The 12080-nt window shown below is 45.6% G+C and overlaps 1 protein-coding gene across 5 annotated transcripts in view; it reads right to left on the reverse strand.

The window, feature by feature from the left end:
• Positions 1–12080, reverse strand: part of Dennd2a (DENN domain containing 2A) — a 139245-nt gene that overhangs the window by 50518 nt on the left and 76647 nt on the right. For 3 of the 5 annotated variants that reach the window (XM_008823511.3, XM_029558860.1, XM_029558862.1), the window contains exons 5-8: positions 9742–9942; positions 6816–6909; positions 4797–4847; positions 3597–3784 (exon numbers count right to left, since the gene is read on the reverse strand). In XM_008823511.3, the coding sequence (XP_008821733.1) occupies positions 3597–3784; positions 4797–4847; positions 6816–6909; positions 9742–9942 (534 nt within the window). The remainder of the gene's footprint in view (positions 1–3596; positions 3785–4796; positions 4848–6815; positions 6910–9741; positions 9943–12080) is intronic. The other 2 variants (XM_029558861.1, XM_008823512.3) reach the window with 1 other exon arrangement.

Here is a 12080-nt window from a genome sequence, read left to right on the forward strand (position 1 = left end):
GAGCTGATGGGGAAAAAAAAAAAAAAGAAAAGGGAATATGGAAGAGAAAGTTATTTTGGCAAGAAACAAAGTATAAGGTCAGAATAATACAGCCTTAAATGCATAATGCATCCATAATTAATTTTTTTTTTTTTTTTTTTTTTTTTGAGATCCCCCTGCCTCTGCTTCCTGAGTGCTCAGATCAAAGGTATGCACCACCACGCCTGGCCTTTTTGATTTTCTTTTCTCTCTTCTTTTTTTCCTTTGTTTTTAAAAAATCACTTACAGATTCAAGTCTAGGAAACAAAAAGAGCAGTTTTAATTTTAAAAAATTGAATTATTTCTATTATTCATTTGTCTAATTATTCTTCATATTTCTGTATAAATTGGTAATTGAGTTGTGGCCTAGGATGAAACCTAGGACCTCATGCATGCTAGGCAAGCACTCTGCCACTGAACTACACCCTAGTCCAGACAGCAAACCTTTTAATGGAATATTGTTAGTGTGAAAATGTGGACAGCAAACCTTGAATAAGGTGATTATAGGAGTGCAGGTTAAAACCCATTTTTAAAAAAGGTTATTAAAAAAAGAGAAAAGGGCCAGGCATGGTGGCGCACTTAATCCCAGCACTTGGGAGGCAGAGGCTGGTGGACCTCTGTGAGTCTGAGGCCAGCCTGGTCTACATAGTGAGTTCCAGGATAGCTGGGCAGTGCTTCTTGACAAAAAAAAAAAAAAAAAAAAAAAAAAAAAAAAAGAGAGAAAAGGAAAAGTTCCTTCTAACAGAGCAAACAATTGTGTTCCCCAGGCAAGGAGAAAGGAAACTTCCCAGAAGGTAAAAATCAAGTGGAAGGATGATCATCATTGCATTAAAATTTTTTGCTGGGGCTGGAGAGATGGCTCAGTTAAGAGCACTGACTGCTCTTGCAGAGGACCCAGGTTTGAGTTCCAGAACCCACATGGTAGCTAATAAATGCCTGTTAACTCCAGTTCCAGGGGATCTGACGCCCTCTTCTGGCCTCTGCGGACACTGTACACATGGGTGCTCTTATATACATGCAAGCAAAATCCTCACATACACAGAATAAAAATAAATTTAAAACAAAAAACAAACTATTCCAGCAGATGGGGCCCAACTCCTCACTGAGGAGTTACTGGCTTACTGGCAGTTGATAGCTGCCGGGGAAAGAGGAATGATGGCCCATAGTGTGGTGTCACCCCGCCCCCCAACTCCCGAGGATGGCCCCCACGCCCATGCCCATATGCATAGCACTAATCACTAACTGAATTTACTAAATTACCCCTGCCCCAACACACACACACACACACACAGACACACAGACACACAGACACACACACACACACACACACACACACACACACACACAAAGGCCTGGTGTAGTGATACATGCCTTTAATTCTAGCACTCTGGAAGCAGAAGCAGGCAGATCTCTGTGGGTTTGAGTTTGAGGTCAGCCTGGTGTACATAGCAAGTTCTAGGCCAGTCAGGGCTAGAGAGTGAGACTTACTTTTTTTTTTTTTTTTTAATTTTTATTTTATGTGTATGAGTGTATTGCCTGCATGTATGTGAGTGCACCCATGTTGTGTAATGCCACGGAGGTCAGAAGAGGGCTTCGGATTCCCCTGGAACTAGAGTTAAGGACGGTTTGTAGCCGCCATGTGGGTGCTGGGAATCGAACCCGGGTCCTCTGCAAGAGCAGTCAGTGCTCTTAACCACTGAACCATCTCTCCAGCTCTGACTCTTTTTTTTTTTTAAAAAAAAGGAACTAGGACATGAAGTTGGGAAGGGGACGTATTGGGGAGAAGATAGGGGAAGTTGAAGCGGAAAGGGGTGTGTGTGAATATGATTATATTTCATTGGATACATGTACTAAATTCTCAAGAATAAAGAAAAATCATAATTAAAAAAAAAATCCATTCTGAGTGTGACAGCACACACCTGTAATCCCATTACTTGGGAGGTGAGGTAGAAGGATCAAGAGTTCAAGGTCATCAGCTACATACTGAGATTGAGGCCAGACTGGGGTATATGAGACCCTGTCCTGCAATACAAATAACAAAACCATCAAAAATAATCTATAAAAAGAACCAGGACCAGGCTATATATGACTCTATCTCAAAACAAAACACAAACCAAAATAAATCTATGTAAGAAATACTGGCAGCAAGTTACATTTACAAGAGAGGGAGATCAAGGATTGTTGGACTGGAAAGACAGCTTGGCTGTTATGAGCCCTACTGTTCCAAAAGAGGGCTGGAGCTGCATCCTAGCACCTAGCATCAGGTGGTTCACAGTGCCCGTTATCTCCAGCTCCAAGGACTCCAACACCCCCTTCTAGCTGCCATTGTGTCCACTGACACACATAAGTAAAAGAAATCTTAAAAAAAGGAGTTTATGGGGTTGGGGATTTAGTTCAGTGGTAGAATGCTTGCCTAGCACTCTCTTATTTATTTATGTATTTATTTATTTGGGTCTGACTAGGTAGGGACAGAATCTCTTTAACACCAATGTCAAGAAATAGCCTGCTGGGCATGGTGGGGCACGTCTTTAATTCCAGCACTTGGGAGGCAGAGGCAGGTGGATCTCTGTGAGTTTGAGGCCAGCCTGGTCTATATAGCAAGTACCAGGCCAGCTGGGGCTAGAGGGAGACCAAAAATAAAAGAATTACTTATATGTCTCTGGCCATGTCATCATAGGCTTTATTAAATTTATTAAATGCCACTTTATTTTAGGTGCCATGATTTAAGTGATGGTAAAGTTGACTCTACATAAACTTTAAACTATATAATCAGGATTTTCCCTCCCACATGTACACAAACAAGGGGTCCATACAAAGATATTCTAGCATAGACACAAATGTGATGCCACTTAGGAGTTGTGTGACTTAAGGGGAAAATGCTAGAGATGTGCTTGGCTGGTACAGAGACTGGAGAGGGAATAAGAGGACAGATGGCCAGCACAGAGACCACAGGAAGGGAGAAACATACTGGTTTTTTTTTTTGTTTTTTTTGAGACAGGGTCCCCCTGCAGCTCTGGTTGGCCTAGAACTTGTTATGTAGATCCTGTTGGCCTCAAGTTTACAGAGATCTGCTTGTATCTCTCTAGTGCTTGGATTAAAGGTATGTGCCACCACACCTAACTGAAATTAATTAATTAATTAACACAGGGTTTCCTGTATCCCAGGTTGAATTTGAACTCAATCTATAGCCAAAGATGATCTTGAACATCTGATCCTCTTTTTTTCTCTACCTCCCAAATGCTAAGACTACAGGTGTGTGGGGCTGAGGATCAAACCCAGGGCTTCATGCATGCTAAGTAAGCACTCTATCAACTGAGTTACATCTCTAATCTCTGGAGAAAGTATTTTTGCCTCCATTTGAGTCCTTCAATCTGTCTTCCCTGGGGCCTTTTACATTTCTAGCAGTAGATTTCTTCATATAGTAGGCTCTCCTAAGGGCTCATCAGGGCTCATTTTGAAAGTTCTAGACCTTAAGACTTCCTCAGACTCTGCTACCTCCCTGAATGCATGAGTCCCATCAAGCTGATGGTCAGAATGCTGTCCCCTTGCAGTCCCACAGGGGCCTGGCCTCCCGGTACCTTCAGAGGGAACTGCTGGGTGAGTTCTGGCACATAGGCAGCCCCGGCCTGCTTCTTATGTAGAGATACAACTACGAAGTACTCAAAGAGCTGCCGCTCCTGATACTCGATGAGCTCCCGGTCCAGTGATGAGTACCGAGGGGCCTGCTTCAAGCGTGATTTAACGTTGACCAGGCGCTGGCTGTGAGCTGTGGAGAGAGAAGCCACAGGCCTGACATGACTCATTTGCCAATGTGGAGTTGCTCAGTGCTGGACAGATTATGTAATTCCCAGCTTCAAGACTTTTTCTAACCCCCAGAGTCTTTGCACATCTAACAAATTAGTAGAAAACTCTCTTTGGGCCCCTTGCCAAACTCGTGGGAGAAGCACCATTCATTTATAGGCCTGCTGGCCAAGCAGGGTGCAGGGCCTGGGGCTCAGGGCTCTGCCAGGATTTTACTGTCAAGCCTTGAGGCAGAGGCTTACACAGGGCTTTCCTTCCATCTGTCCTCAGGAGGGGACTCTTACTATTTCCCTCGCTCATTTCCGACGTTTCAGTTTATGTGATGTGACAAGAGCCAGACCATGGAGTTTTTGGAGCTGAGAGCTTTGTAAACATCCCTATGACTCCACTAGTAGAGATCTAGGGCTACCTCAGAATTCTTCTCCACCTCTGCTCTGGCCAGTTCTCTGCAGTGGACATGGGCTTGCTTGTTCTGGGGATGGCCCAGCTAGCAGTTGGTGCTAGAGGTGAATGAGGTAGGGCCACTATGTGGACCAGTCTTGTCACCTTGTTCAGTACCTAGAGTTGCTTTCTCTGGCTTCTTCCCTGGGGTCTGGGAAATCTCAGAAAACTCACTAACACTAAACCCGGATCACTGAATGTCAGACCCACAGGGACCAGTTATTTCACCAGCTTCTTTTGGCAAGTGCAGACCAGACGCTCTGAGATCTTAAGAGATTTCCTGTAGCTCACACAGTCATTGGCAGCCCGGTGTCTCACAGCAGGAGAGGAATGGGAACAGGTGTCTGCACTGGTTGCCACCACCCTCATCCCTGCACATGCCTGGTCCGCCTGCCCACACTTTGGGCCACACGGTCCTCCCAGACACTCATGCCTTGCCCAGCAAGCCTAGGCAGGACATGTCTGTCCCTCACAGCAGGAGAGGGGAGCCATTTCTGTGCTTTCCCAGTGACCTGCATGCACCTCCCTCTCCTCACCTTTCAGCTTCTCCTCAGTGTCACTGTCAGATTCGCTGTTCTCATCTGTCACTAGACCAAAGGAAGGAAGGAAGAGGCAAATGTGAGTTCTTCTAGGTCAGAGGCATTTTTTTTGTTGTTGTTATTGTTGTTTTAAGGTCAACTATTTATGTATTTATTACTTTTTATATTTTATTATCTTAATTTTATGTGTATGAGTGCATTCCCTGCACATATGTAAGTACACCTGTGTTGCACAATGCCTGCAGAAGTCAGATGAAGGCATCAGATTCCTGTGGAACTGGAGTTAGGGACAGTTGTTAGCCGCCATGTGGGTGCTGGGAATCGAACCCTGGTATCTTTCCAGCCCCTACTTTTTATATTTGTGTTTATTTATTTAGTGTGTGTGTGTGTGTGTGTGTGTGTGTGTGTGTGCGCGCGCCTGAATGTATGTATCTGCACCGTGTGGGTACACAAGCCCATGGAGGTCAGAAGAAGTCAGATCCCATGGAACTAAGAGTTCCAGGCAATTGTGTGCTTCCATGTGGATGCTTGGAATCAAATCTGGGTCTTCTGCAAGAGTGGTATACACTCTTAATACCTGAGCCATCGCTCTAGTCCCTTGCCAACTATTTAAATGTAACAGACAGGGCCTAGGCATGGTGTTGAATGCCTTTAATCCCAGCACTTAGGAGGCAGAGGCAGGCAGATCTCTGTGAGTTCGAGGCCAGCCTGGTCTACATACTGAGTTCTAGGACAGCTGGGGCTACAGGGAGACCCTATCTCAAAAAGACCAAAGTGGGGGGGAAGTAACAGACAAATTCTGTTCAACTTAATGTATTACTGGGCTAGCTAGTTTTTGTCAACTTGACATAAACTAGAGTCACCTGAGAAGAGGGATCTCTTTTTAAAAAAAGTTTTTTTTGGGGGGCTGGGACGATGGCTCAGTGGTTAAGAACACTGGCTGCTCTTACAGAAGACTCAGATTTGATTCCTAGCAGACACATGGTGATTGACAGACGTTTGTAACTCCAGCTCCAGGGGAATCTGATACCTTCTTCTGACCTCCTTGGGTGTTGCATGACATGAGTGTACTTACATATATGCAGGCAATATACCCATACACATAAAATAGAAATAATAAAAATTTAAAAATTATTTTATGTATATGAGTGTTTTGTCTGCATGTATGTAAGTATACCATGTGCATGCAGTGCTAGAGGAGATGAGAGGAGGGTGTCAGACTCCTTGGAACCAGAGTTGTGGACAGGTGTTAGCTACCATGTAGGTGCTGGGAACTGAGCTAGAACAGCCAGTGCTCTTAACCACTAAGCCATCTCTCTAGTCCCAGAGGGAATCCCAAATGAAGAACTGCTTCCATGGACTGGCTTGTGGATGTCTGTGAGGCATTTTCTTAATTGCTAATTGATGCAGGAGGGCCAAGCCCATGGTGGGCAGTGACATCCCTAGGCAAGTGGGCCTGGGCTGTAAGAAATCTAGCTGGGCAGGCCAGGAAGAGAAGCAAGCCAGTAAGCAGCATTTTTCCCTGGTCTCTGCTTCAAGCTCGTCTTGAGCTCCTGCCCTGACTTCCCTCAATGATGACTGTACCGTAAGCTGAAATAAACCATTTCCTCCCCAAATTGGTTTTGGTCAGTGTTTTATCACAGCAATAGATGTTAACTAGAACAGTTACCAAACTAATTTGGCTCTGGGTAAGATGGCTCCTGTACCAATTATTATAACAAAAGGCAAGTTTTTCTGCATGCCGAGGCAGAAAAGTTGCTGCCAGTCTGGTGGGACTCACAGACCCTCAGATGACTTGAAGGTAGATAAAACAGAGGGAGGCAGAACATGTCTCCCCTAGGCTGGCACTCTGGCTCTTTGTCCCAGGGACAGGGGTAGACAAGAAACATCAGCTTGCTCATTCCTTGGTGAGCCTACAAAAATCAACAGGAAGCCACTCTCTCTAAAGGATGTCTTCAGGTTCTATGACTATGAGGGGGACAGTCCGAGCAGGGTGGGGTGAGGGGGGTGGTCTACCTTTTCCTGAGTTGCTCTCTGTGGACTGGGACAGCCTCTTCACCCGTTTCTTTCCTCTTCGGGCCTCATAAATGGCATTGATCCGCAACACCAGCTGCCAGACACCAGGAGAAAGAAACCAGTGTCAGCCGCCCTCCCCAAATGCAGCTGGACTGCCTCCACTGCCCCATCTCTCCTAGGATGACAAAAGCGGGGGAGGGGGCGGGGGGCACATAGTTCTGCCTCATTAGTTTTCCAGTCATTCTTTTCTACCACACTGTCAAGTACACTGAAAGACGCTGCCCTCCTTGCCACATGGGTGGCAAGGGTCTAATAGCTCCTGCACCCAGCTGAGACACTCAGGGTTCTGAGACAGCTGGGAAACAATTTGCTTGGCTCATGGTGTCAGGCAGCTCTCCCTCTGATACTGTAATACTGTGATGTCACTGTGGCTTAGGAGAAACCTTTTGCCCCCTCCTCCCTCCCCGAAAAAAACAAAACAAAACTAGAAAGAGACAGAAAGAATAGTTCCCAGGCAGGGCCCCTTTGGTGGGAACCATTCCAAACAATGTCTTAACAGCTCAGAGCAGATGGGGGATAGGATTAAAGTGGCTCCTGTCCTAGCTCCTGACAGCAAAAGGGTGCTCAGCACCCCAGCTGCAGAGAAACCTCATTCCTAACCTCATGGGTTCCCCCACTTATTTGTATTCATGGTGCAGAAGTGGGTTGGAATGTGCTGGAATGTGACATATCCCAGGCCTTCAAGAAGGCCACCCAGTCCAGATGGCCTTCACTCTTTACCAAAGCCCCTGCTCCATGCCCCAGCATCTTCCAGGCCATGGGGACTGTCACTATTTACAACAGCTGCTTACAGATCTGCTTCAAAGGCAAATGCTTCTCTTGCTGTTGGCCAGACAAGACTCTGGTGTTTCCTGTGTATTTGTTTCCTCTGTTCTCTCCAGAGAAGCTAGTGAGTGTGGATTTGCAGGCTATGCAGAGTCCCTGAGGCTTGTTGTCAAAGAGCACACATTCATAGCACATGTGGCTCAGATTCCCACACACTGACAAACCTCAAGATTAGTTCATTACTTTTTCTTTTTTGGGTGCTGGGGAGTGAACCTGGTACCTTGTGCATGCCAGGCACATGTCCTACCACTAAGCTACACCCTCAGCTCTTGTTTTCTTGCTTTTGTATTTTTTCTTAAGGCACAATTTCTGGCCTAGGCTGGCACTGAACCATGTTCTTTCTGTCTCTCCTTTTTTGTTTTGAGACAGGGTCTCATTATGTAGACCAGGCTGGCCTGTAACTCAAAGAAATCTGCCTGCTTCTGCCTCCTGATTGCATGGGGACTACAGGTATAAGCCACCACACCTAGCTGAATATTTAATTCTTATTTTTAATATATGTGCTGGATCGCTTCAGTTGTCAACTTGACATAACTGGGAAGAGGGAGCCTCAATTGGGAATTGCCTCCATTGGACTGGCCTGTGTCTGTGTCTGTGGGGTATTTTCTTGATTTTTGAGTGATGTGGGAGGGCCCAGCCCACTGTGGGTGGTGTCACCCCTGGGTAGGTTATTCTGTATTGTATAAGAACACAGGCTGAGCATGGGCCAGGGGAGCAAGCCAGTAAGCAGTGTTCCTCCATGGCCTGTGTTCCTGCCTCCAGGCTCCTGCTCTGAGTTCCTACCTTGGGTTCCCTCAGTGATGAACTATGACCTGGGTGATATAAGCTAAATAAGCCCTTTAAAGTTGGTATTGGTCAGAGTATTTTGTCATGGCAAATGAAGGCAAACTATAACAATATACCTCTAGCTTTTTTGCCCCCTTTGCATCTGGATATGAGTGAGCCATTTCCTTGGCCTCTATGGGCCCAATGTCCTCATCTAAAAGATTATATCAGACCACATCAACAGTCTTTAGCCTTTAATTTTCTAGGCTTCTATGATCAAGGTTTCTAGCTGTCCTCAGACATCTGGAGTCTTTCTATCACCTCTCCTCATGTTCCACAGGAGAGCTACTCAACAGGTTCCATTACTAAAAGGCACTTTCAGCAGAACCCTCTCAGGAGGTCATGCATGCCACACTGTTCCTTTCCACAGGGAGAGCCTCCAAGTAAACCTGGGGTGAGAAATTCTCCAAGGACAATGGAGGCAAATCAATTAGCATAAAAGTTCTGAACCTAATTTTTTTCTGACCTTTTCGAGACAGGGTCTCCCTGTAGCCCCAGCTAACCTGGAACTCACCATGTAGACCAGGCTGGCCTTGAATTCACAGAGATCCACATGCCTCTGCCTCCCAGTGCTAGGACTGGGAGTGTGTGTGTGTCACCAGGCCTGGCTGAATCCATTTATTTTAATTAAAAAGAATTTAGTATGTATGAATGTTCTGCCTACATGCATGCAAGCGCACCCATGCCCATGGAGGCCAGAAGAGGTTGTTGAATCTCCTGGAACTGGAGTTACAGGTAGTTCTGAGCAGTCATGCGGGTGTGGCAGCTGAACCTAGGTCCTCTGCAAGAGGACCAGTGCTCTTAACCACTAAACTCTCCAGCCCCAAAAGTTTTGAATCTTTTGATGCATTTGGAAGAAGAGGGTGTGTGTAATCTGTGTGTGTGTGTGTGTGTGTCTGTGCCATAGATTGGCAGTCTCTAGCCTATCCTTCCCATCATGGTCCAGCTCTCTAGTATGGATCACTAGGCTAGCTGTGCTTCATAAGCCAGGACACAAGAAAAAAAGAAAAGGTTATTTGGAATCTAAGAGCTGGTTAGGGAGGTGAGGAGAGGAATGGCAAGAGGAAGACCACAAGACCATAATAATAACCGAGAAGGCCCACCTATCCTGCTCGCTTCACTGTGTCCCCCTGCCCAGGCTGACACCGAGAGCAAAGGCCTTGTGCTGTCTCTCCACAGAAGGGGGTGATATTGGAAGGTGACATGCATGCATTACCCTGGGGATCTTTTTCTTCTTCCTGCCGTTCTGCATGTCTCCAAGGTTAAAGAAGGTGTCATCGGGGCTGCTGGGTGTGGAAGGAGGGCTGGTTCTCAAGGGTGACCCAGTTCCATCCCGACTGAGCTTTCTTGTGTCCAACAGTTTGAAGTTCCTCCTCTCTGAATTTTGCCGGAAAAACGCAGGTTTGGACAAGGACTGCTGTGTGAGAAAGGAGGACACAGGAGTAAGTCCAAACAAAGGGGACTGTGGATGGTGGAACTGAGCAGGAGGCTAATCTGGGTTCCTAAGATAGCTGGAGTTTGTCTATGCTAAGTGCACCACAAACAACACCCAGTTGTGGAAAATTTATGTGACAAAAACAATGCAAATTGAATCTAGTCTCTTTTCAGACAAGTGGGGAGCCACCTGCCTCTACCCCTTGGCTTTTTTGTTATTTTTGTGTCGGTCCCCTCCCCCCACCTGCCCCAAGATGAGGATCAAATCCAGGGCCTTGCGCTAAGCAAGCACTCTACCACTGAGCTAAATCCCCAACCCCTCCCTTGGCTTTTTAAAAAAGATTTTTATATATGTATGTTTGTCTGTGTGTGTGGCGGGGGTGGGTGGTGGGGTTGCGGCTGTAAGGCCAGAAAGGGCATTGGATTCCCTGGAGCAGTCAGTGCTCTTAACCACTGAGCCATTATCTCTAGCCTCCACCCTTGGCTTTACAGATGAGTTCTGACAATCTAAGACACATGTACTAGGAATCACATGTCCTAAACCTGCTGTGGCCCTGGGCTGGCTTGCCAAGGGCCTGCTCTATAAGGAATGTCATCTCTCTGGGCATCAGTATCTTTTTTTCTTTGCTGGGATTTGAGCCTAGGACCTTACACAGCCAAGTACCCTATCACATCCCCAGTCTAGGATCTTATTTCTGAAACAAGCCTCTATAAAATGAAAAGGTAAAAAACACTTCTTAAAAATTTTACAACTCAGGGTCGTGTGTGGTGGTTCACACCTTTAATCTCAGTACTTGGGTGGCAGAGACAGGCAGATCTCTGTGAGCTTGAGGCTAGCTTGTTCTGCATAGCAAGCTCTAGGTCAACTGGGGCTACAGGGAGACCCTGTCTTTTATAACTCAGTAGGGCATATAACTCAGAGGTAGAGTACTTGCCTAGCATGTGTAAGGTGCTGGGTTCCATATCCAGTGCCACAAAAAATAAAAATGAAATATGTTGGATGTGATGGTGTAAGCCTTTAATCCCAGTCCTTGGGAGGAGGAGGCAGGGGATCAAGGTAATCTTTAGCTACAGAGCATGTCTGAGGCCAGTCTGGGCTGCATGAGAATCTTTGTCTTAAAATGAAACAAAACAAAAACAGAAAATAATGCATTTTCCTGATAAATACTATAAGTTACTAAGAAAAAGCAAACAAACAAACAAACACCAGGCAAAAATAAGAATGGAAAGTTTACAGAAATGTAATATTTCCTAGTTATATGAAAGACTTCTTCGCGTCCCTCATGATAAAAAAGAAAATTCAAATTCCATTGAGGAAACAGTTTTCACTCAAAAATTAGCAAAGGTAAAAATACTTGCTAATTCACTCTGTAGGTCAAAGGGAGAGAAAAAGCCATTTCCAAACTTCCACAATGGTTGGTGGCAGTATAAACTGGCAGGTCCACAGAGGAAAAGAGAAGAGTGTGTAACAAACGACAATGCATGTGCCCTCTGACCTGGCAAATGCGCCTCTAGAAATTCCCCTACCTGATAAGCTCATACTTGGGTCACACTATATTGTTCAAGGAAAGTTACAGTCTGCAGAGAATACCATCTATTGAGACATGGCTTCTAATCACTCACAAAAAAAATCATGTTGGGAACAATCTAAATGTCCATTGATAGAGGTCGAGCAAATAAATCATGGTATATCTAGACAGTGGACAACTATGCAACTGTCAAACAAAAGCACACATCCGCCCATCTGTCCATTAACTATATCTAAATCCACTGTTAATACACTGATCTCATATACATATACATTTCCTTTAAAAAATTTTTTATGTGTATGAATGTCTTGCCTTCATGTATACAAGTGCAATGCCCATGGAGGTCAGAAGAGGGTGTTGGATCCCCTGAACTGGAGTTACAGACAGTTGTAAGCTGCCATGTGGGTACTGGGATTTGAACCCACTGAGCCATCTCTCCAGCCCATATAGTTCTTTTATGGAGACTGTGTCTCCCTATGTAGCCCTGGCTGGCCTGGAACTTGCTATATAGACCAGGCTGGCCTCAAACTCATAGACATCCACCTGCCTCTATCTCCTAAGTGCTGGGATGTGCCATCATGCCCAGATTTAT

This window comes from Nannospalax galili, unplaced genomic scaffold (assembly GCF_000622305.1).
Source record: "Nannospalax galili isolate Female #2095 unplaced genomic scaffold, S.galili_v1.0 scaffold307, whole genome shotgun sequence".
Taxonomy (NCBI): Eukaryota; Metazoa; Chordata; class Mammalia; order Rodentia; family Spalacidae; genus Nannospalax; species Nannospalax galili.